The following is a 25,853-nucleotide window of genomic DNA, read 5'->3' as shown; positions in this document are numbered from 1 at the left end:
AGCTCTCCAGATTGCGCTCATGCAAATCGGTGTCTGTGATCACATTCATTATGGTTCCCACTACAACATTCCTTTCACACTCCTGTGTGCTGCTCACTCAGTCTAAACTTTTTGTTATTGCAGGTTGTATAACTACAACACAGCATCTCTTTGCCAACAGCTTTGCAAGGGTGAGAAAACATTATTTCAAAGATACAATTATGGAAATAGAGGCACAAGGAAACTAATGGATATGCCTAAACTTAACCAGGAGAGGGGTGGCACAATCCTAATCTAAGCCTATCGGGGCGCTGAGTTCAGCTTATCTTTTTGTTCTGAAACATTAGTATCTTCAGAACTGGAGATCTGCATAATTTAGAGACGAACAGGAATTTCTGAAAGCCTGGGAGAAGCAAAAGTGAAATCTGACCTATTTTGAGCACATCCTGTTTTTACTGTGGAGAGTTAAGTCTTATCAACTGGCTTAAATTATGCAAACCGTATTTCAAAATGATTTAGGATTAAACAGTACAATCACAAAATAACAATATAATGGGAAACGGAGGATAAGCAGATGCATCCAAGAAATGGTTTTCAAACATTGCAAATGAAACAGAGGGTTAAGGCAATGACAAAGAGAAAGCTGCCAGTGACATATCCTGTGAGAAGATCCTCAGAACAACCTGACTATTTGGGAATATAGGGGAAAAGCAGACAATGCTCTGAAAATGAGAAAAGTGGAAAAACACAGGCAAAACCTAGCCACAAATTAATCCAACAAAATTCAAAGCCAAGAAATTGTGAGCAGTGAGTCATCAGTAAAAGGGCACTTGCATGTAACATACGGGTTCAGTTCACAGGTACCCAGTCTGTTTTTTAAAATTAAAATTTAAAATATGTCAAAAATATTCAGTGTTCAGATGAAAGTTGAAAAAAAGAAGCTTTCAAGATCTCGAGTCTGTATTTTGAATGTTTGGCTAATACATCAACACAGGCTGGCTTGCCAAAAATACTAAAATACAACTAAAGAGATCATAAATTAGTAAATTGTCAAGTATTCTTAATATGTATTCCCAATGCCAGACATTTATAATAGTAAAAGCAGGTTACTTAAATAACAAGTGCCAGTTAGTACTCAGAAAGCTCAGGACAGTTTTACTTTAACAGACAGAAGAAACTAGGTTTGCTTCAGCAAACCCATCCTGAAAGAAGTAACAAAGATTTAACTTGGATACATGAAAAGTTTCTGTATTTTAGGATTTCAGTGTTCATTTAGATAACTATTATACCATGCAGCACAAACCTTTTATTAAATCAATGCATTCATTTATTTGAAATAAAAAATTTATTCAGTCACTGTATTTTGATAGACTAGCCTACTGCACATAGACAGGAGATAATGGATTGAACAGGATGTCCTTGAAGGAGAAGAGCTGCTTCAGATCACCTCTTTAATACTCAGGAGACATCCTGCTTCCAATGCCCGTCAGACTTCTGAAGGCTAAGAGGAAAGGTGCACCAATGCTATCTGGTGTAACAAATCAGCTCCTGAATCACGTAACTATAAAGCTCACAGGGAAAAAATTAAATAAGCTCTGCTTAAAATATCTCAATGTCATTTTTGAATCTATTTAGGAAGATCAGCTCTGGTGCCTTTATAGCAGCTTAGCCATGTGCATTTTAAAGGCTCACTGGTACTGTAGCCATCATCGGGTTTTGAAATTAGTAAAACACAGTTATTAAATCAGTTTTGGTCTTGCAGTCCCATTTGGTCAGTTCACTTTAACATGCTTTCAAGCAATTAAAGAAATTGTTATACAGAGATTTTTAAAAGAGGCAGGAGACAAAATTTCACTGACAGAGATCTATAACAAGACATAGATTTCTTTTGGAAAGAAAAAGAAGAAAAGACATGTAAGCCATATTCTAACACTTGTTACAGCAGGGAAAAGAAAAATTAAAACCTCACATATTAAAAGACATTTTCCCACCTATTACAGAGCCCTTTCATGTTCTGAGTGCTCGAACCCAGATCAGCCAACTTTTTGTGTCATAATATGCAGGCTTAGTAGAAACCAGAGAAACAGAAGAATTCGTGTACATACGTATAAAGTCCTCAAAACCACTACCAATATGAATTTATAGTCTCAAGATTAAAACCTGCTGGGGTAAACACTCAGCAAAGCTAGCCGTGAAAAAAAAAAACAACAAACCAAAACCCTGCATCTATAGATTTTGAGTATTAGTTGTCTGTCTTTCCCTCTTTTCACTAAAACACGTGTGTGTGCGTGCGCGCACGCCCATCTCCCCATCTCCCATGTTCAGCTGGCACTTTTGTTACAAAGAAAGTGAAAAAGAGCTCTGTGAAACAACTTATTCACAGCAGGACCTAGTAATTATGACAAAAGTACAGCAGCATAAGGCAGATAAAATGGTGTTATGTTATTTCTTTCTATTATAAAAGTCTTAGGTCTTTATATGGGGCAGCACTTTACTCACCTACCTTGTGTATCAATGTTGAACAACTTGCATTGTTCATAGTTAAACCACTGCGGACCCAGCTTAGTTTTAGTTACACCACTTAGGAGCTGTATGAAACCTCTCAAGGAGAAAAAGTCAGCAAATGATTTTTTTTTAGCTAATTACAAAGTAAAGTCATTGAAATTCTAGTTATCTTTAAAAAGCAAAATGTTTGCTTCCGAGGGGAAAAAAAAAAAAAGATCACATTGCTTTTCAGACCAATGCATTCTGTTACCATTTTTCAGTGCACCTCTACTAGTTTGAGTCAGGAATCTTGCAGGAAAACTTGCAGGAAAAGCTGGTTTCTTTAGGAGCAAATACCCTGCCATCTTAATATACGCAGTACAATGGAAAAGCTAAGACCAACAGGTTTGGGTATCTTCTTTAAAGTTGCTATGAAAAGAATGACTGCTACAGGAGACATAGTCAAACTTATATCATCTGTTTGGCTTCCATATGCATCTATGAAAATTCAAGCTTCATCCTCATCTGTCTGAAAGTATTGTTGTCTCTTCTTCTGTTTCAGTCCAGCTTGTGTCTCTGGTCTGTGGGCACTCCACACTGAGAGAAATAAAATACTGTTTTTTCCAGGGAGAAGTAAGAAAATTATTTAGCCTTCTAAAAGAGAAGAATTCAAGTAAACCAGGCACATCCAGCTGTTAACAAGTTCTTTTCTGATCCTGGGAAAGAATAAGGATCAAATATGTGTAAGTCTAACCTAAAAATGATACTGAATGCTAATGAACTAACGTATTGCTAACAAATTATTCCCTTTTTTCTTAAGGGATTCCCTTAAGAAAAATTCCCTTTCTCTCCCTTAAGAAATTTAATTTAATACATCCATGTTTTTATACACCAGTATAAAACAGCTGTTAGCCTTCCCCCTTCTAAAAATATTTGAATAACTGAAAAAAGTAATTCTTACTAAAGAGGATGGCAGCTCTGCTATATTACTTGATGTAATGGCATGGAACAGTAACATTTAACAGTCTCTGTTTTCAAGTATTGATCAGCACAGTACACTGGACATGCAAAGCATCTAACAGAGGAAGATCCCCTTCAGTCACTGGCTTAGTACCAGCTGCTGCCAAGTGCAAATGTGGTAACGGGTAAAAAAAATGAAGTTGGAGTGCTAAGCCCACCTGTGACGGTGAGAGAGACTTCACTGTAAGGTTCAAATTAGACTTCACTGCAAGGTTCAAATTAACAATTTATTTGAACTTCACTCACAGGTCCAATAACAATATATTTGAACTTCACTCACAGGTCCAATACGCCACTATCGCAGGTTTTTATGGATACAACGGAGGAACGCACTATTGCAATTCTAAACCACAGGCGCGCTAGATATTAATACCTTAAGAAGAGTGCACTAATCACAATCTTAAAGCATTGTTTCTTTGTATGCTTTATGTCTTAAAGCATACATATGTTTCTTAATCCCTTACCCTCTCTCAGGGAAGGCCTCTCAATCCCTGGGAAGTTACTTTGTAGAGCTTCTTGGCCAAGGGGGGAGAGAATCTCCTAGAGGCCAGCTGTATGGTTGGAAGACGGCCCCATTTCTGCCCAAACCTTACCGTTTTTATCTCCTGATTTGATGGGTGGGGGCAGGACTCCATGAGTGGATAATTTCGTTTAGTCTGGTGGTGTGATGGCCCTTTAGTCTACATTGACACAAAGTTACCGAATAGAGGTGGAATGGTGCTTAAGGCATTTGTTAAGGGATTATTGAAGGCGCCACTCAGGTGTCGGTTCTCACCATGACGCAGTGTTCAGGCAACTCGGGACTGAACTGTTTTTGCAGCTCCCCCCAAGTCATCTCCGCATAGATAAGGGTCTGTCAAGGTGAGATGAAGCTGAGTCGATTCACAACTCCCTGCATCTCGCCTTTGTGCTCCGAAACCGGCCTAGCCGGGTGATCCCTTACAGTTGGACATCCCTTACACCACCTCTTAGTCACCCCAATGTAAACTTACCGCCATGCAGTTGACTTTTGGGGAGGTATCTCAGTATATGCTGGTGTAAGAGAAGGACAACCGGAGTGCTGGTCATGTGGCTCCAGTGCCCACACACTGGAAAGGAAGCAATGAGAATATATAGATGTAGAACATAGGCAAAGGTTTGATACTCTTTCTTGAAGGTTTAATTTTATAGCCTTTGTCTGAAAATAAGATTTCACTACAGTGTCTTACTGCCTCAAGCTAAGTCCAAAAGGCTTTCTCTCCTATACTGATCTTATATCATGTTACGAGTAAAATACAGTTGCAATTGATAGGAGCTTCACCTATGTGTCCGAACGTGTTTTAATGAAAGCAATGGTAAAACTGCTGTTAATTTTCTGGAGAAGAGTGAAGCCCTGGAGAATACTGGTGGCTCTTTCTTTAATAAGAGCTGTATACCAGATGTAAAGCACGAGGATAGCCACTATTGCCTCAGAAAGCAGGATGGCAAATCCTACAGTCTGGCCATCATGTCCATTACTTGTTTTGGTAAAACGTGCATTCTGAGTAATTCTTCCCTGGTACAAGAAAAGGGTTAAAATCGGGCCACAAATAAGGTCTTAATGAGTTGGCCTGAAGCCAGTAAATTCAACATGGAATTGAAAGGAAGCAACTCTTTAAAACAGTATTGGAGCTATTACCAGAACACATCTAAAATAATAGCTATTACCTGCTATTACCAGAACATATCTAAAATAAGTGAGAAAAAAGCACAATATTTTGAAAAGAAACCTTTATTGTTCATACAAAGATGACTCCGTCACTTATCATGAGGCATCATTAACAAGCTAAATATGACTTTGCTTAAATCATACAATATCGCTTAATGAAAGTATCCAACACAGTTCTGATCAGTTCTTTTCTTTGTTTTTTCCTGGATGGAATGTGTGTTTTAATATCAACTCATCGCTTTTAAACTGCTAGCTTAGCCAGCATGTTATATGAATAACTTCCTTGCCAGGTAAATCCACCACAGGTACTAAAATCAGAGCTGGGGTCTTCTTGCCCAAATATTTCTCAAGGTATTCTTGCAGTCCTAAAATAGAAACAAAGCAATTAGTGAATCTTCTTTGTCTTTCTCTCATTTTCTATTGTGTCCTATCTCTTAAAAATGATTTCTAAATACATTTTTGAAAAGTATTGTGGAGTAGCAATTAAAAAAAGGAAGTGGAACGTAACTCTTGAGTTTTCACTTTATATAGAAGGAAGAATCGTCATCTCCCACCTCCTCATCAACTACTTTGAGATTAACTTTACACGTTGCCTAAGGCCATAATTCATCAAAACAGTTAAAAGCAAGTTTCTCAACCTTGAGTGAGTGATCTGTTGATTACAGATATAGCAAGCTGAAACTAAGGGCAGGTAGTAAAAATAACTAAAGGCCAGTTGAAATTCATTTTTTTGTCATTTCTGATATTTGGGTGAGCAGCACGTAGTTGTCTGTAAATGAAATTCTGGTCTCAAATCCCACTGTGGTGTATCAATCTACTAGATGTTAAAGTGGTCCATTTTTAAAAACATTATGAACATGATTTCCATTTGAAATCAATGGAAGCATGCTGCGTTGAAGATATAATGGAAGAAGTCCAGGGATGGCAACATATATGACTGCATATCTGGAATTATAGAGAGATTCAAACTGCTAAAAATACAGAGTCTGGCTATAAAGAGCTCTAAAGGGACTGGTATGTGTGGCAGAAGTTTGTAAATTTAAAGTCCATTATGGGAACGGAATTAGTAATGGAGAAGATCTAATTAGGAGAATATGGAAGAAAACTAAAGAATGGAAAATTTAAACTTGGCATCAAGACATTTCCGGTCGTGTTGCCGCCTCAGTGGACATGCTAGAAACCCAGCCACACAGAACGCTTAAAGGAGACTACCGAAAATCCTCAAATGACCTTTCAAAAGACAGTTTCTTAATGGTAAGGTATGGCTGGCATGGGTTTTGGTTTCAATAAGTTATTTGTGCGCAGCTTTGCTGATTATGGCAATTCTTTAGAACACTAAGCAATCTTGGCTAGAGAGGGTGTAAAGAGGGCAGAACTTGAAGACTGTCAGAGCTTTTTTTTTGTGTCACTGCCTGTGAAGCTGCAAATAGGCAGTTCAGTCAAAGTGTTACCTCATTTAGGATAAAACAGGAATTTTGCTATTGTATTCACTGAAGCCAAAACTCTTCTCCCTTGTTACCTGGCAGCAGTAGAATAAATTAATTTAACAATGGCAATGCTACCTATAAAAGATTGCAAAGACAGTACCAGTCTCCTGAAATTCTGCTGACTTCTTTTTTGTTAACATCATTGACATTAGAGGTGAAAACAGACAGGGGTGAGCCAAAGATCAACATTCACCTCAAAGGTCAAGGGCTTCTTCATGTTGTGTGTAAAAAGGGCCTCAGTCTTTGTATTGCAGATATTCAGCAGTGACCCGATAATTAAGCACCAGCTAACATTTTTATTCTTAACTTTGGTTTCAGAAAACTTTATAGCTATGCTGTCTCAGAAGGCATTAAGTGGAAGTGGGTAAGGGCGAGTCACTTCAAAAATCACACATTTCCTTTTTTCCTCAATTAAAATTGTGAAAATATAATTTCAGTCTTTAGCTTTTTCACAGGCTTAAAAGCTGTGAAAAGTGCTAAGAAATACCATAACAAAACCAGGTATTACTTTCAAAGGGAGAATTTGAAAGTGGGGCTATCTGGAAATATAACTCCATTCTTGTGTTTTCATGAGGTGGCCAAAATAGCGGTCAGTATTTACATTTGAACACGCCCTAGTGGACTTAGTTGGCAGCCAGAAAGAGCCATCTTTCCAAAGACCACAACCTTTTCTATTGCAAGTGCAAAATGCTGCAGCAAAGCCTACACACATAGCTGAGATGTGGATGAAAATCTGAGCCATATACCTCTAAATGTTTTATTATACTTCTAACTCAAATAGTTCGATACGAAGCCATTCTACCTTAGATGTGCGTCTTTATACATTTAAAAATTGTGGATAAAATTCTGCTCATGCAAATTCCCCCTGAAAAGAGACTGGGTCTTCTAAAACAATAAAATTGTACTCTAAGGTCCCACAGAAGACAATGTACAATTAGTAAATCTGTGCCAGACTATGTAATCATAACTGACACAATGCAAAAACTGACAGCTATATATTTTACCTGCTATAAATAAGATCCTCTATATCCTCCAATACTAATTGTATATTTTTAATGACAGGACACTAATAAAGACACAATCCTTATCTTTTTCACTCCTGCAAATTATGCTTTTGGATAAATAAGAGCCTCAGTCAAGACTATGAGAGTTTTCTGGAGCTTTGTTCAAATACACTTAAGATTTAAAAAATTTCTTTACTTTGTATCACTTACAGAAGTGTTTGCTCAGTTGCATGCCATACTTCTAAAAGTTGATCTTAAAAATGAAAACAAGTAAAGGACAGAGGGTTACAGTGAGTGTGGTTACTGGAGCTTAACAGAACTTACTGGAAGTTTAACAGAAGCTATATATGATTGATATCAGTCTTAAGGTTATTTAATTTGCCCTGATACAGAATGTTTATCAAAGTACAAACAAAACCAGCTGATTAGCAAGCAGCAAGTAAGTGGTGTGTATGGTGTATGTTTTCATTTCCTGTGACAGTCCACGTTAATTAATATTACTACATGAAATTTGCTGAAAGCAGGCAGTCTTCATCCGGTAAGATGGATCCCCACTAATCCCAACTGATCAGCAGAAGTTCAGGGCACAGATTCTATATGGAGTTTCTTTCTGCACCGCTATGCATTTTTCTGTTCACCTGGGTACAGCTGAGGGATCTGGACATAACCAAAACTTAAAATGAACAAAAATAATTCAAAGCGTTTCCCTCTCTCACCAAAAATTCTGTCATTACAATCTATTTCTGCCATTCCTCTGTAAGGACTGGATACCAAGATCAGTAGTTTGATGATCTCTTACACTGCCTTAGCAGCCCTTCCATATAACATGGCACAATCTAACAGTGTAAGCTATTGTTTTTAAAGGTGCTTTTCACACTAAGTAGATAAAACAATGTGCCAGGAGCCCCTGAAGGGTCATTCCAAATGATTAGGAAGATGATTTTTACATCTGTGCTGTCATTGCCTTCAGCAGAATTTAGGCAGCAGGTGAGGCCGCAGAATCTACTTATGTAGTTTCCAAAATCAGGTCTCCATTATTGCTGCCGTAGTCTTGCTTCACTGGATATTTGCAGGGGAGGAGTAATCTAATAGCTCATATTGAAAAGGAAAATGGTAACAAAAAGGAAGATCACATTTAACCCAGTACATAAAAAATCACTTTCATATTACAACTACTATCTTTCCTTCACTTTTTAACCAAAAGATATTGTTACATTGCTTAGAGCAGGTTTTTAAATCCCTGAGCTAATAAAGCTCCATTGCTTCAGCTGCGGAGATCTGACACGCGGCATGTACTTTGAAAAGATGCGTCACAGGGGATCAGGTTCCTAACAGTTGACTAAGAGTTCCAGTCCCAAAAGATGTGCCCCTGGTGTGCAGAACACTTAACCCTTCGACCAGTACCAACATGACTATTCACAAATTATTGATGTCCCTAAATCCCTGGCAGATTGCAGACAGTTCTTGTCTCCCTTGAAGCCAAAGCATATGGTCACTAATGAGATGGATTAAAAAATACATATACACATTCAGGGCTTTGCCACATGAATGTAAAGCCACAGAAATGGTAGAAGGTGATTGAACTGGACGGAACACTGTTAAATACATGATTAGCCTCTTGTTATGGATCATTTCCATTGATCTATATACAGTTTCACAGCATAGTTTAATTAAAGCTCTCTGGAACAAGCCTCTGCCTTGAATGATCAGGCAGTGCAATGAAAAGGTGAAACACGAGGAACTGGAGGTCTTCCCCTCCCTTTCTTACACATCCAGCTGACTCTCTCTGTGGTTTACAACCGTAGCAAGGAAGGAAAATGTGCCTTTAGAAAACTACCTGTTTTTACAAGTTCAAGGTTTTTCCCACACGTTTACTTAAGATAACATAAAATGACATAGTGGAATATAAGATTTTAAAACAAAACCTGTACAATTTATTTGCTTCATTTTAATTAATACCTTTCTGTCCAAAATAAAATCAAGCATAGTAAACAAAAATATACCATTGAAATAGAAAAGCGAGTCACTTTGCAAAATATGATTTTGTGCTGATTTTTTGCTGCAGCTGTGAAGATTTTAAATTACAGCAACGTGGACATATTGCACATTCCAATACTTGGCTTTTCATATAGTGTTCTATACTATTCGTGATGACATTATTTCATGATGGTCATCTCCCTGATAAGGGACCAGGTTTTCAAAATTGCTCTGCCCACAGAAAAAATGGAGGCAATATCTTGCAAATAATTGTGTTTCCATTTTGAAAACATATCAGCTAGATCTTCAAAATTACTAAGACCCTACCAGTTCCAGGGCAAACTGGCCAATGTTACTAAATGCTTTTATAAATTACTTCCAAAATGATAAAATTTGAAGTCAGTCTTGATTTTTTTTTCAAGTGGGAAACATTCATATGCACAAAAAGGGAAATCAACAATAAACTTAGGAGGATGGAAATGGAACTTCCTTTGGAAGCCAACCACTCCTGATTATTTAGCCTGATTATTGTACCAATTTCCCTTGGTCCTTCTGATTTTGACTGAGTTACAGTCTGTCTTTGCCTACTTATTTATAATATCTGGATAGTGATGACTTGCATACATCTAATGATGGTCAGGGTGTAATTGAGTTTTTTTAAGGACTGCTAAAAAGGGGAGTTCTGTGGCACTTTTTGTCAGACCAGATTAGGCACAGCTCTAGAGGTGATGCAAGCGCCTTCATGCAATACTGATGATGCGCCTCAATTACGCTGGCCTGGGATATTTATCTGAATACAAGTTAAGCAGCTTCTTTGAATTGCAAGGCAAGTCTGTTGCCATGATAATATGAGACTAATGACCAATATGTATTCGGATAAGGCTCTGAAACTGCTTTAAACCTGTGATTACCTAAGCCACTCTTTGAAACTATGACAATAAAAGAATTTGTGTTCTTTGCTGCATAACTTTCAAAATCTAAATCTTTTAAATCTAAATTCTGTGTTGTGAAAATTTCTTAAGTTGTGTCTAGATTTCTGTCCTTTCAAAGTCAACAACTGATGAATGAGTTTTCCTGTTGCATGGTAAATACATAATGACATTTGTTTAAAAAAAAATTAAAAAGTAACTGGCATAATTTAGACTTCAAAAAAACCCTAAATTTACTGCTTCAGGCTTATTTGTAAAGTACACATACCCCAAAATTAAAAAAGAAGAAATTACAGAGGGAATTGAAGTTGCATTTGGAACTCGGGTCTCTACAAACACATGCCTGTTCAGATGCCAAAACAGCCACTCAGATCTGCACAAGTCTGTATTTGCAAACAATTCTTTCATAAAAATCTATCTTCAAGGATTCGTCACATTTCATTCCAGTTTGTCTTGCATTTATGGACCCATCTATACCGAAGGGCTTCTTGCACCACACTGTTTTAGTTGTAACAATGAAAATGCCTTTTTCAAGCAATCACATAACAGATGAAAATACAGCCTGGGCTGGAACCACTAAAGTCAATGTTAGCCATTCTCTTTCAGTTTGTCCCTAACACCAAAGAACCATTTCAGATGATTGCAACCTCTTCTGTGAAGGATATGTTTATTAGGATCCAGACTGATAGGACTCTGTCATTTTGGTCACAAAATATTTTGAGCTGTAGGCACAGATACACAGAAAACAGGGTAACACTTCACCCCGCAGACCACTCACCAAATGAATACATAGAATGGTTTGGGTTGGAAGGGACCTTTAAAGGTCATCTAGTCCAACCCTCCCTGTAATAAGCAGGGACATCTTCAACCAAATGAGGTTGATCAGAGCCCCATCCAACCTGACCTTGAATGTTTCCAGGAATGGGGCATCTACCACCTCTCTGGGCAACCTGTGCCAGTGTTTCACTACTCTCATCATAAAAAAATTTCTTCCTTATCCAGGTGGATCCAATCTGAATCCACCCTTCCTTAGTTTAAAACCATTACCCCTTGTCCTATTGCAACAGGCCCTCCTAAAAAGTCTGTCCTCATCTTTCTTATAAGCCCCCTTTAAGTATTGGAAGGCGGTAATAAGGTCTCCCTGGAGCCTTCTCTTCTCCAGGATGAACAACCCCAACTCTCTCCACCTATCTTCATAAGAGAGGTGTTCCAGCCCCCTGACCATTTTTGTGGCCTCCTTTGGACCTGCTCCAACAGGTCCATGTCTTTCCTGTACTGAGATAAAAATCTGCTGTAAAGGGAAGACTACAGTTTTATTATATTTTACTATTAGTCCTGTTTGTGCAGTGAACTTGTCCCTTTGGAATCTATACCGAACCCCAAAAAACATTCTTGCAATGTTTTTTATACATCTTCATTATGTTTTCATTAACATAATGAAAGTTGCTGTAGACTTGGATGGGTACCCACAGGAGTCAGACCAACTCCTTCTACAGCTGAGCAGAGGAAGAGGAAGAAGAGGAAAATGAGCTATGCTTCCCTGCGTGCCTTACTGATAACTCCTGCTCTCTGAATTAGTGAGGAGAAGTTGCGAGTGTGCAAGGTAGCAGCCATGGACCTTACTGTTCATGGCAGATACAAGAAAGATGAGCGATTGGCTTATCTTAATCCAAACTAGTTAGTCAGTGAGGATGCCTGAGCTCTGCACCACCAGCAGCCAGAGGAGAGGGACAGCTGGCCTCAAATGACCAGCTCTGAAAGAATCCAGAATTTGCCTCTTCCCCTCCCAGCCTCACCAACCTCTCTGCTCTTCCTCTGCTTCAACAGGAGGGTGTGGGAAGATAGGAGGGCTCACTCATAATCAGAGAGGGCATTAACATTTACAGGAACCTCACTTTTCTAGAGCTGAGTCACTTGGCTGAGTAACTATGGAAGTTCTTTTAGACTGTAGCTAATGTTTTTTTTTTAGCATCTGAAAGAAAATTAGTAGACAAAACAGTTATTTTTAGTGCTGGTTTGATTGTGGGCCTGTCAGCCTTGGCAATGCATCTCTTTTATCAAGCTGCCACGATATCTTGTTTTGTTTTCAGAGCAAAGTTTGATTAAAGACCAATTTCAGAAAAGTTACTCACTGTGGGCGTTAATTAGAGCTTTCTGGACTCTGCAGGGTTTAGCTTATGATCCGTTTCACTTACTAAACCCTGTAATTCAAGTTACATGAAGATGAGAATGAACCAGCCCCTTTTTATTCTCCTGAAGGCTTCTGTTTAACTCAGTCATGGAAGAAACTCTCTCCTTTCCTTCACTAATATGGAATTTGAATTTCTGGCCTTCTCTAAACAAAATTAAAAATAATACTTCACATCTATAAAGACTTTTCAAACTAATGAATTGAGACACATCCTTGGAGCTTCAGAATGGGGTAAGTAAACTTTAGGAAGCTTTTGCTTCTAAATAATGTTTTCAGTTGTGCCCAAGTACACTGTACATCTTAGGAAAACCAGGTAAACATCTATTTCCCTTCCTCTGCATTTTTCTGGGAGTGGAGTATTGTCATTCTGTAAGAGAAGGTCCCTGGCATTCCCCTCCTCCCCTCTTATTAGCAGATGAGAAAAGCCCTTTGCCTTTCTGCAAGGAAAAGGCCAGCTACTAGCTCAAAAATCTTAAAAAGGTCGTTGATAAAAAAAGACTTAGTAGTACTTGCAGGTAATAAAGTAGCATATTGAAGCAGAATTTATAACATGATATAGTTAAAATTAGGAACTATGTAATAAAATGAATTAAATGAAAATGCCATTGGGGTACTATGCAAATACAAGCAGACAAAAAACCCAGCCCAAAACAAAACCTGATACATTGGATATTGAAACCACATAGTAAAGAGAACAAACCTGTGAAGGAGAAAGTGACCTAAAACGGTTCATCTCTTTTCCAGCAGACAGCCTGCACAGGAGAACTTAGGCTGGATGAGGTAAGATATTCAAGCAGAGTTCATGGATACTACGATCTTAAAACATCCTCTCCCAAGTACACATTCTCTCCTGAACTTCCTCCCAAATTTTGAAACCTAAACTTCAGCTTAGTTTGAAGGCTGATATGGACTCTTCCTAAAGCTGTACAGTGTGACAGGCACCAGGAATGCTGAGGAGGTAAGCAAGTCAGGCAATCATAATCATCAAATGAGGCTTTATACTGTTAGTTATAACAATTAAATTTCAATCCCAAATGCCATCCCTAAGACAATTATACACCACCTAACCCCCTCTGGATATACAGACGTTACCTTCCACAGTATGTTATCACGCGTATCAATGGCAAGTTGCAGAAGGAAATGTGACTCTCTTAAAGATAAACAAATGTTGCTGGGCTCCTCTGCACATTAGTTATGGCTGTGTCTCAGTAGAAAGAATTAAGATTTAGCTTCCATAGTAATTCTTTCAAGCTGCCAGCTATAGTTTAGAAAATAGCAGAGCATGAAAACTCGTTGCTTTGTGTTTTCCAATGTTCTGTTTTTAGCCATGTCCTATATACAGGTTGAGAATCGGCCTATAAAAGGTTATAAATGTACACTTTTGTTTAAAATGTCATTAACCTTCTGCACTAAATAAAGAAACACGTAAGCATGCCCTTCCAGTACTCACAGTGAGCTCTAAATATAATCTCAAAGAGAACAGAGAACTGAACTATCTGAGTACAAGCTCTCGGGGAAGAGCTTTTGCTTTTTCTAAAACCATGACAGAGTGCAAAGATCATGAGCCTGTTTTCGCTGAGTGCTATCTTTCAACCTTGTAACGACCCAGTCTTTTTACAGGGTGGATGGTTATTGAACTTGTATGCCAGCTGTGTTCAGAATCTCTGGGGAGGATGGGCTGTAATGACACCAAGCAGGGATGACTTACGAATGGAGACAGATATTACAAACATACGAAACAGTATTTTTCAAGAGGCATCTAAGAATATACTTCACCGTATGTGTACGCACTTGTTTGCTCATATAGTCATCTGAAAGTGCCTATGTGGACGGAAAAAAACGCAGGATTCACTAAAGGCTCACATACGTGTTTTTTGTTGTATGCAAAATGAGGTAAATGTGCACTTTCTCGATTTTTCTTTTCCAGATTAATTGAAAACTTGGTGTGAAAATGATCAACTGCAACAGCACCTGTGCAGTAATTATGAAACTCGCTTTTTCACCTTTAGGTCACATTACAGCTACTGACTCTTGGCCCATAGTCCAAGAGCACGAGATGGCACAGATTTGCAAGCTGTAGGACAGTTGGTCGCCGTGCCCTCCAGGTAGGTTTGGGGACACTGGTGGGGCAGTGTGTGTGGGAAGCTCGGCTGTGCCTGTTGGTAATTCAAGAACTTTATCTCCAGGGCCTGCCAATCTGGCACCTTTCACAAGTGTTAAATTCACTTAAGTGTATTTTTAAGAAGCTGTCATCAGACATACTGAAGCAAATATGTCCTTTAGTGGTTACACATGGACCTGGTTGTAACAATGTTTGTTAAGTGCTTTGACATCCCCAGATGAGATGTTTGGTACAGCTTCCACATTTGTTCGCTTATTCAAGTGTGCAAAATAGTCTCCGAAACTGATGGGTTTAAGAAATATCTTATTGGACACAGTGCACCCAAAAGGCCTGACCATGAAGAGATGTTTATACAACTAGTGGACACTGCATACATCTGCTGGTTTCAAAATGACTGTGGTAAGCATCTTTAGATCAGGTATGGAGAAGATCACATATATATCAAGTTAAGCTGTGATCATTTAAAATAATCCTGGTGGAATAAGCATTTTCAGTATCTAGATCAGATTCTCAACTGCTGCAAATTGTAGCTATGCTAATTTACACCTGCTGAGGAGCTTGCACACAACATTACATATTTATATATAGTATCATGTGCAAACTAATGAAGTTATTTCTAGATGATTACCATTTTAAAGAGCCATCCGAAACTTTAAATCAATCTGCTGCACTAATGTAAACAACTTATCGTAACAAAAGCAGATAAAAGTGCACCAAACATGTTAAATAAATTATTGGGTTGATGAAGATCATTCGTATTGATCCAGGACTGGCTTCACAGAACAGTTTAATCAAAGCTGCCTGGAAGAGGTAACAAAGAGTTGTCGTGGCATTCACTGCCTTTTGTCCTGAGGTCACTGATCTAATCTTAGAGTGAGTCTACAAATAACTAAAATTTCATTACTACTGCATCTGACAACTTATGCTGAATTAGGTGGGTAAAAAGAAGGGGTAGATCAGTATTTAGAGGTGGAACAAAAACCAGCTTCTGTTTTAATGGGGCAATTGTGCTGCTGGAGGTTGCTGATGGTCCACACAGCAGTCTGTGGGCTCTTGGTAGCCATACAACTACCTCCCCTTGATCTGGCAGATTTACATTAATTGGATTTTTATCCTGTATGGCACAGACCCAAGATATCTGTACCCTCTTATTCCCTACAGTCAAGGAAGAAAAGGAGAGAGATGAAAGTCTTTTGTTCCTCTTCATGGCCTCCAAGGATGACAAATAAATCTCAGTGCTATTGCTTCCTGTGTAATGTGAGCTCATAGTTTGTTACAGATTTGGGAATAGGAGACTGGGAGCGTCATTCAACTGTGTCAAGTGACAGCAAAATGAAAGAAAAAGGGTCTGAAACTTGGCCACATAGTGATGTGAGCTGCAAGTCATTTTTGCTCTAACTTGAAGTTATTAACAGCATAATTTATAAAAGCCTTCAGCAAGCCTTACGTGTCATTTTATCAGGAACTGAATAAACACTAAAAAACAGACAAGCTCTACCACAAAGAGTTTACCATCAATACAAAAAAATAGAGAGCTGAAAAAGGAAAGTAGGACAGGTAGCAAACTGAGTCACAGAAAACTGCTAAAATAACGTGATTTGTTAAAGTAATTTGTGGAAAAGCCAACAACAGACCTCAAATTCTGGCCTACCATACAACTTTTCTTCCTCTTGAGAGCACACCAGAGTGAGCACACCTAAGAACAACAGTACAGTGGCCAAGAACTGAATTTTCCTTTTGCTCGCACTGCATTTGGAACTGAAACTTAAAACGACAGTCCCAGAAGAGCCCTGCTGCACATGTTCCACTTGCTCTGTTGTCAAACAGCTTCATTGCTCAAGGGTGAGCCCTGCCATTCTTCCACCATCAACAGCTGGGGTGGTTTACAGGACATTTGAAAGTTACACGTGGGCTCTATGCCAAAATAGCGTGTCCTATCTGTCAAGGGGCTATACACCCAACTGTCTTACGATTGCTTGATAAACATTATTACATATTTTATACCACAGGGTATCACAAAAGGCTGCAGCAAAGTTAAATTACTACACAAATATATATACAAAAAAAAAAAGACGACTGTTTCTTCACCAAAATACATGGGCATAAGCACCTGTTTTTGAAAAAAAACTTTTGGAGAAAGCCTTTTAGAATTATACAAACTGCACTGCCTTCCGTAACTCTCGTACGTTTTGTGATGTATAGCCACATGGGTGACAGGCGCAGCACACAGCACAGCCCAGCAGTGCGTGGGAAAGCTGCCTGGATTTGGCCTGTTGCTTAGGGGTTCCGGGTCCCCCCAGGTGGGCCAGTTCCCAGACCCCCCAGGTGGGCCAGCAGCCACAGGCGGCCAGTCAGCCAGGAGCATCGACGGTTCCTCTGCTTGAACTACGGTCTCTTCCGACAGGAATTTCTGGTCCTGGAGCCTTAAGCCACATCTCCACCAAACCTACGTTAGCTCAAAGAGATACTGGATTAATGAACTTGAAAATGCTCAGAAGGAAAACGGTTGCGATGCTTTAACCACTTTTAAGAAACATGACGTGCGAGTGATGGAAGGGTGACCTTTTTCTCTCCCAGAAACAGAAGGCCGACCTATAAGTCAGAGCGAAACATGCTTTTGATTTATCCTTGTGCCTCCTGTTTTAAAGATGTGATCTGCGGTACGAGATCTGGTTCTAACAATGTTGCAGTACTGCTAGAGGGAAATAAATTGTTCAAGAAGACATGTCAGTTTTAAAGCAAAGCAAAGATGCTCACGCAGGCCTCTCTCTGGTCAACACTGATACTTTGTGCTGTGGGCCTTAACTTGTCGGGGAGTATCATACCCGCTGCACTGCGGAACGCGGCAGCGAGAAGGACAGGCTACAGAAAGCCACCGACATCTGTTCACAGAGAGCCGCTCTTCTCCTGGAGCACCATCGCCGGAGCGGTCTCACCAGTGTTTTCTATGATACATTAGCTGAATGAGTAGGCATTTTTTTTAGTAAAAGGCTTCTCTTTCAAGGTATATTTCAATTACACCACTGTTTGGAAGACTCGTCAGAATCAGGCCATCACCTTTTTTTCTCTTTTGCAGAAAGCACATGTAGGTGGAAAGGAAGGCAACAAACTATGCTCAGCCTAGCTGAACTTCTGCCAAATCACTTTGCAGGGCAAAGAAAACTCATCTGCAACCTGCCAAAAGCACACTTAGGGTCATTAAAGACAGAAAATTCTGGTAAGACAAAAAGGTGAAACATGAAGATGTGATAATCATCATCATCATCATCATCATCATCCAATCAGTTTCGTTTCTGACTTACCAAGAGCAAAGAGGCAGAAGAAGCTAAAACTAAGTGGATCTTATAATGTATAGTCAGAACTTCATGCTAAATATATGTGTCCTTCTGCAGATGTTTCCATTTGTGATTTCAGCAACCCATTTAGGTAAATGTAGCACTTTCAAATGCTACTGACATCAACACAGCCAGATTCAAAGTTACCGCCACCTCTCTTTTTGGTAGAGGATAACATGAAAGAATTAAGTAAAAATCTACTTGCTTAAAATATAAAAGTTGGTTATTTATTCCTCCAGAATTCTAGCTTTCTCTCAGGGGAAATGTGGAAGTTTTAAATTCATTGATCCTTTGCTTTGCCACCATCCCTTTAACCTTTTCGATATTTTTTGTTCACTGTCACATTTTTGCTGATTCGCTTTTAAATTATAAGTCCAATTTTTGCTGCGTTTTTCTTAAACCACTTGCCACAGTCCTTTAGAAAAATCTACTCGCAGTTGCATTCTTAAGGCCAACTGAAGATTTACAATATGCTAAACTGGGCAAAAATTCTGTAGTAATCAGCACAATATATTTTATACTCTATCATAATAATTTTTCTGGTTCCATACCGATATAACTTTTTCTGCTTTTTACAATGGTTTACAACTTAAATAATTTAATACAACAGTTGTTATATTTTTATTGCAAGCTTATAAAACTTGTACCATAAGTCTCTCTGTGCAATATATTAACAAAGAAATGACAGAGAAGAAGGGGAACCGATGATTACTAAAACTGTAATTCAGTCTCCAAGTTCTGAACGTGTCATAAAGCACTTCTGGCTCACTTCCCTATGGCACATCCTGTCAGCGTTCCTCAGATGAACCACCGCTTCATATTCAGTTCTCTTTATCTTTTATTTTAATGCTGATATAGGACAAACAACGACAATTTCACATTTCAGGCATTGATGAAGTGGTGGTCTAGGGGAAAGGACACGTAAAGTACGAAGGGGCAGGAATGCCATTGCTAGCTCTGCCACTGAGTTGCTGGAAATCCTTAGGCAACTTCTCTTGGCTTCAACAATATGTATAGAGCTATGCTTTATTTAGTTTTGCAAGAGCTCCCAGTGCTGTAAAGACAGGTGTCTCCTTTAAGCGTCAGGCAGGACATTTGTGTCTGATTTTGTGTTTCTCAGCAACTGCAGTTCTTGATGCTTCATAAAATCAATCTCTGAATTTCATACTTCCATTTTTTAGAAGAGAAAAAGTATTTTCCTGCCTTTGTGAAATGCTTTGAGATCACCTGATGAATAATTGTTACTGCTTTAATATATCTGAGAGCTTACGTAAAAGACGCTGTTTTAATGCATCCCTCAATAAGACTCTTCTAAACTATGTTTTACATTACAGACCCACTTTATATACTTTTACAGACCCAGTTCTGTCCACATCGACAAAGTAGCTGTATATCCAGAAGAATATACAAGTCTGCTACTTCTAAAACTCCTTTGCTGATAATATACATAAAAATAATAAATATTGATCTATATTTATGTCAGAAGTAAATTCTACTGACATGGAAATGCCACATTTGTTTATGTTGCTGGAGGAATTATTCATATTTTTGAAACTTAGGATAAGAGCTTCAAGTAGCTGTGGTTCAGATTCTTCATCACCTAGTTCAGTAAATAATTTCTGCATGAAATGCATCATAGAAATCCTTTTCCTCTATGCCGAGACTTTTAATAGAAAATAAGGCATCACATATACCTTACAGAGGTAAAACATTTCAGTTTCTAGGTTTGATAAAAGTCTCGGGAAGATATTTCTGATGTCTTGGCCAAAAAAACCCCCGTAATTAATTCCTTTAACTGTATAGTCTTAATGTTCCTAATAACAAAGGCTCTTTTCCTAGATGATTAAGATTTCTTAGCAGAAATCAGCTTGTGACTCCTAAGAGATCAACACAGTCAGCTGAGAAATAAACTTACAAACTTTTTTGTCCAAAAATGTAAGAGTGGAGATATATGAAAATTAGTTTCTGAATTGTGTTGCTATGATTTCAGCCCTTGCCTACATGGATCGCTCACTTTGTAGGATGAAGGACCACAGATGCCTGCACGCTCTCTGAGATCTTTTTTTCATCTGATACTTGAATCATGCAATGCCAAAATGAATAATGGAAATAAACCCCGCATTGGACTCCTAGATTAAGAAGCAAGATTTTTTTCCCCCCTGAAATATAAAGCAAAAAATAAAACTTGGAAGACAGGTACAGTTATGGATGTGAGCAACTTCAAGAAAAGTATCTAGAGGATAGCAACTCAATTTATTTTGACCGCTACCTTTCTCCTCCTCATTGAATATCTTTTAATTTTTACCTCTGTACGTTTGTAACTACAATGACAATTAGATCAAGCCATCTGTATTATACGACAGATTTTAAGAAATATATTAAGCTCCCCCACTCCAGAGATGGTTGCATGCTTGATCAGTTGAATGATGTTTGATAACTGATCAAAAATGTGCTGCATGTACTGTTCTAACTTCTGTTTGTTGCCTATTAAACCTGAAACCTGAAATAGTCAGAATATTTCTTCCAACAGAATGAAAGAAACTGTGGATGGAGATCCATGAGGCAGCAAAGGCGCAAGGGTTGTTGAAGTGTTAAAAATCATGGAAACACCTGACGAGTCACACAGGAATTAGGGCTTCTCCCCACAAAAAGGTGGCAGGATCAATAGCCCAGCTATTGAAGTGAATTCACGGAAGTGAATCTACACCAATGCACGCAGCATGGGCAACAAACAGGAGGAGCTGGAAGCCGTTGTGCAGCAGGAAAACTGTGATACAATTGCAGTCACAGAAACATGGTAGGATGACTCGCACAGCTGGAGTGCTGCTATGGATGGCTATAAACTCTTCAGAAGGGACAGGCAAGGAAGGAGAGGCATGGGGTAGCTCTGTATGTTAGCGAGTGTTTTGACTGTTTAAAGCTTGATGATGGTGGTGAAAGGGTCAAGTGATTATGGGCAAGAATCAGGTGAAAGGTCAACAAGGCAGATATCATGGTGGGAGTCTGTTATAGACCACCCAACCAGGATGAAGAGGCAGATGAAATATTCTATAAGCAGCTGGGAGAAGTCTCACAATCGCTAGCCCTTGTTCTCATGGGGGACTTCAACTCACCAGATGTCTGCTGGAAACACAATACAACAGAGAGGAAAGTGTAGGAGGAGGTTCCTGGAGTGTGTGGAAGATAACTTCCTGACACAGTGAGTGAGCCAACTAGGGAAGGTGCCCTGCTGGACCTGTTGTTTGCAAACAGAGAAGGATTTGTTGGTGATGTGATAGTTGGAGGCCATCTTGGGCACAGCAACCATGAAATGATACTAGTTTTCGATTCTCAGGTAGGGAGGGGGGTCAGCAGAACTGCCACCTTGGACTTCTGGAGGGCAAACTTTGGCCTGTTTAGGAGCCTGGTTGACAGAGACCCCTGGGAGGCAGTCCTGAAGGGCAAAGGAATCCAAGAAAGCTGGACATTCTTCAAGAAGGAATTCTTAAAGGTGTAGGAGCAGGCCGTCCCCATGTGCTGGAAGATCAGCCAGCAGTGAAGAAGACCCGTCTAGCTGAACAGGGAGCTTTGGCTGGAACTCAGTCAAAAAAAAGGAGAGTTTAAGACCTTTGGAAGAAGGGGCAGGCAACTCAGGAGGACTACAAAGATGTTGTAAGTTTATGCAGGGAGAAAATTAGAAGGGCCAAAGACCAACTAGAACTTAATCTGGCTACTGCCATAAAAGACAATAAATGTTTCTATAAATATGATAGCAACAAAAGGAGGGCTAAGGAGAATCTCCATCCTTTATTGGATGCAGAAGGAAACATAGTGACAAAGGATGAGGAAAAGGCTGAGGTACTTAATGCCGCCTTTGCCTCAGTCTTTAAGACTTTAATAGTTGTTTACCTGGGCTTTAGTAAAGGCTTTGATAGCATTTCCCACATCATACTGAGAACAGCACACTGGATGCGTGTACTCTTTGCTGGGTAAAAAACTGGCTGGATGGCTGGGCCCAAAGTGTTGTGATGAATGGAATTAAAACCAGTTGGCAGCTGGTCACAAGTGGTGTTCCCTAGGGCTCAGTATTGGGGCCAGTTCTGTTTATTCTCCTTACCACTGATCTGGACAAGGGGATCGAGTGCTCCCTCAGTAAGTTTGCAGACAACACCAAGTTGAGTGGGAGTGTTGATTTGCTGGAGGGTAGGAGGGCTCTGCAGAGGGATCTGGACAGGCTGGATCAATGGGCTGAGGTCAACTGTATGAGGTTTAATAAGGCCAAGTGCCGGGTCCTGCACTTGGGTCACAATAACCCCACGCAACGCTACAGGCTTGGGGAGGAGTGGCTGGAAAGTTGCCCGGTGGAAAAGGACCTGGGGGTGTTGGATGACAGCCAGCAGAACATGAGTCAGCAGTGTGCCCAGGTGGCCAAGAAGGCCAACAGCATCCTGGCTTGTATCAGAAACTGTGTGGCCAGCAGGAGTAGGGAAGTGATTGTGCCCCTGTACTTGGCACTGGAGAGGCCGCACCTCAAATACTGTGTTCAGTTTTGGGCCCCTCCCTACAAGAAGGATGCTGAGGTGCTGGAGCGTATCCAAAGAAGAGCAATGAAGTTGGTTAAGTGTCTAGAGCACAAATCTTACAAGGAGCGGCTGAGGGAGCTGGGGTTTAGTCTGAAGAAAAGGAGGCTGAGGGGAGACCTTCACTCTCTACAACTGCCTGAAAGGAGGTTACAGTGAGGTGGGTGTCAGTCTCTTCTCCCAAGTAACAAGTGATAGGACAAGAGGAAACAGCCTCAAGTTGTGCCAGGGAAGGTTTAGAGGAAAAATTTCTTCACTGAAAGGGTTGTGAAGCACTGGAACAGGCTGCCCAGGGAAGTGGCGGAGTCACCACCCCTGGAGGTACTTAAGAGACGTGCAGGCGTGGTGCTTAGGGACATGGTTTAGTGGTGGACTTGGCAGTGCTAGGTTTACGGTTGGACTCGATGATCTTAAGGGTCTTTTCCAACTTAAATCATTCTGTGATTCTATGATTTTTATGATAAAGGATTCAAAAAGGGTGGGCATATTAGAAAGAAATCATTTGGAAGGCAGGAAAAGTTCCTAAGTAATAAACAAGACAGCATCCTTGCAATTTTAATCATTAACTCCTTAATGCCAGCCTGAACAGATAAATCAAGATCACGAAACTTCTGAAGAATGAACTAGTTTCCATATGGAAATGTCTAAAAGTCGTCCATTACTATTGCTGCTTTTCCATACAGCAGACACTGAAATCAAAATGCTGCACTGGTTCAGTAAATTTGTCTCTTAACAAGTTAATAAAACAGTGATCCCCACATAGTCTTTCCATCAAACTTTCGTAGAAAAAAATGAGAATATTAAATGCACTAAGATAGGGAAGATCTGCTCCATTTGCTCTGCAATGATAATCTTTTACAAAAGAGGATTTTTATTATTAATTCTTTGCCTTCTGGGGATATTATAATTTCCTAGAATGTAAAAATGCCTTAAGCACAGCAATTTGCTGAGCTACACTGAATTTCAGGATGTTTCAAATGAGCTGATAAACAACTGCATAATTAGCAATTATTAGATCAAGACTGTACATTACAGATATACGAGTGAACCAGCCGATGGACAAGCAATTTGCAGATACTGTTTTTAAAACTATGAGTCAGTATTATGCTTTGACATGCATCACAACTTTTCTTTTAAAGAATTAAATACCCTACTGCTTATTTTTTCTTTAGAAATGCAGATTATTCTATCAACCAAATCCTTGGGGTCTTAATCATTGGACACATCCCTCTGTGTATGAATAATGAGGAGTTTACAGGCTGAATATAATTCATGCACTAAAAGTGATTAGACCAAATTATTTTTTTCCAATGAAATAGTTACAAATCAATTGTATAGACATGCTAAACTCAAGACCTAGTATATTTCTTAAGCCTTGAATTCTGCAGCTCCTTAATGAAATATATTATTTTACCTTACAAAACAAAGAATGTAATCAGATATACTACAAAAAAGTCAAGTGTAAAATTATGTGATTAATACTACCACCACATTTTCAGGATCTGGATATTTGTTACTTATATATCTAAGCAGTCAGAGAGGGGCGGGGAAATGTGGCAGCTAGATGAGAGAGACAACACTAAGGCTGTCTGAGGTGCAGCATAAAGCTACTAGCTGAGTTTTTCTCTAAAAGAATCAGACATGGAACAGTTAGTAGGGCTGATATCTATAGTGACAGCTTTAGGTTTTAGCACAGATTTACCAAATGATATTTCCATTGAAATGAATGGCACAATTTAGGACTACTTTACAAGAATTTACAGTGATTCATTAATATTCATCACGAGTGTTATAAACATGATTTTTAAAACGTGACAATTCAAATTCAAAACAACTGGTTTGTACTAAGAAGAAATTCTGTTTTAAATTTAGAATGGAATTAGTCTCATGCAATTTAACAGTTTAAAAGCTAGACATCTAATTAAAAACAGTCCTCTGTTCCAAAAGATTATTAATCCCATTGTAAAATACACTATAGGATGAAGGGTCCCTTGGAGGTGTCTGTCACCCTACACAAAGAATCTAGGTCATTAGGTTAAACAAAACAGCTAATTTCTTTTAGGCAGTTAGACAAAATTGATCTTATCCTAGCTGTCCAGGCAACTGTGAATTGCATCACTCTTGTTTATAATAGTAACACGGAATTTAAATGGACCACTGGTTAATTGAGTTATTACTGCAGATGACTTCATTGCATAGTCCCTTATATTTAATGATCAGCTAGTTCCTTCTATTCCAAATTCTTCTGGAATGGTTTTCCACTCTTAAAACACAAGCTTCAAGTGGAAATTTAATCAATGTTCATAAAAGACAATAAAGCTAAAATGTAACATTTGTAACAGCAGAACAATTTAGAAATACTTTATTTAGAGATATATTACAATCTCTTTGTCTAGTAAGCTTTTCCTTGTCACTCCCATTGCTCAGAAGAGTTTAATTTTAAAAAGGTGCAGAATACAGAAGTTTGCCATTCAGTGATTCTAGCTTGGATGAAGTTTTAAAGTAAATAGATTAGCTGCTTAGAAGCAGTTATAATCAGAAAAGCAACTATATAAACTGGAAACTTTTTACTCAGATCTGCTACTCTGTAGTCTGCATTTCCTCTTATCTTTGCAACTGTGAGAGCGTTTGAAAACCCTTATAAAAGTCATTGGTCCTCACATTTATCATCACTGTGGGGCTAAATTTAGACTTTAGGACAAGCTTAATTTTTTTTCAAATTTTCAACAAATTTAAGTGTTGAAAACAAAGAAGCTTCCTCTGACAGGTTAATTAAAACACAGGAAGCTATTCAAATCTGCCCAAGGATATGTATGTCAGTGGTAGTCTTAGTGGCGACATGTAGTGGGCAGTGTGTAGATGAGGTAGTCAAATGGATGCATCATAGAAAGTAATTTTTTTATGCAGCAAGCACACCATACACATAGTGTTAGGTAAGCTATATGCACATACTTTTAGCCCTAAAGATCCAAATTTAGCTAAGACTAATATATTGGTTCTGCTGTAGCTAATGTAATTATTAAGTAAGGGTTGCAAAGTAAACCTTCACCTGCTTTTGTGAAAGTAAGAGGTGCTAACT

At 39.0% G+C, this 25,853-nt stretch overlaps 1 protein-coding gene across 1 annotated transcript in view; it reads right to left on the bottom strand.

Moving 5' to 3' along the window:
- Positions 1-5,221: 5,221 nt before the first annotated feature.
- LOC104617417 overlaps positions 5,222-25,853 on the bottom strand; it is a gene marked incomplete at its 5' end in the record, with an annotated part of 46,211 nt that continues 25,579 nt past the window's right edge. The window contains one exon of the mRNA XM_010282732.1: positions 5,222-5,535. Within this exon, the coding sequence (XP_010281034.1) occupies positions 5,420-5,535 (116 nt within the window). The remainder of the gene's footprint in view (positions 5,536-25,853) is intronic.

Source organism: Phaethon lepturus, unplaced genomic scaffold (genome assembly GCF_000687285.1).
Source record: "Phaethon lepturus isolate BGI_N335 unplaced genomic scaffold, ASM68728v1 scaffold4782, whole genome shotgun sequence".
In the NCBI taxonomy this organism is placed as follows: Eukaryota; Metazoa; Chordata; class Aves; order Phaethontiformes; family Phaethontidae; genus Phaethon; species Phaethon lepturus.
Note: the sequence above shows the minus strand (reverse complement) of the source record. Positions and strands in the feature narration are given on the sequence as shown.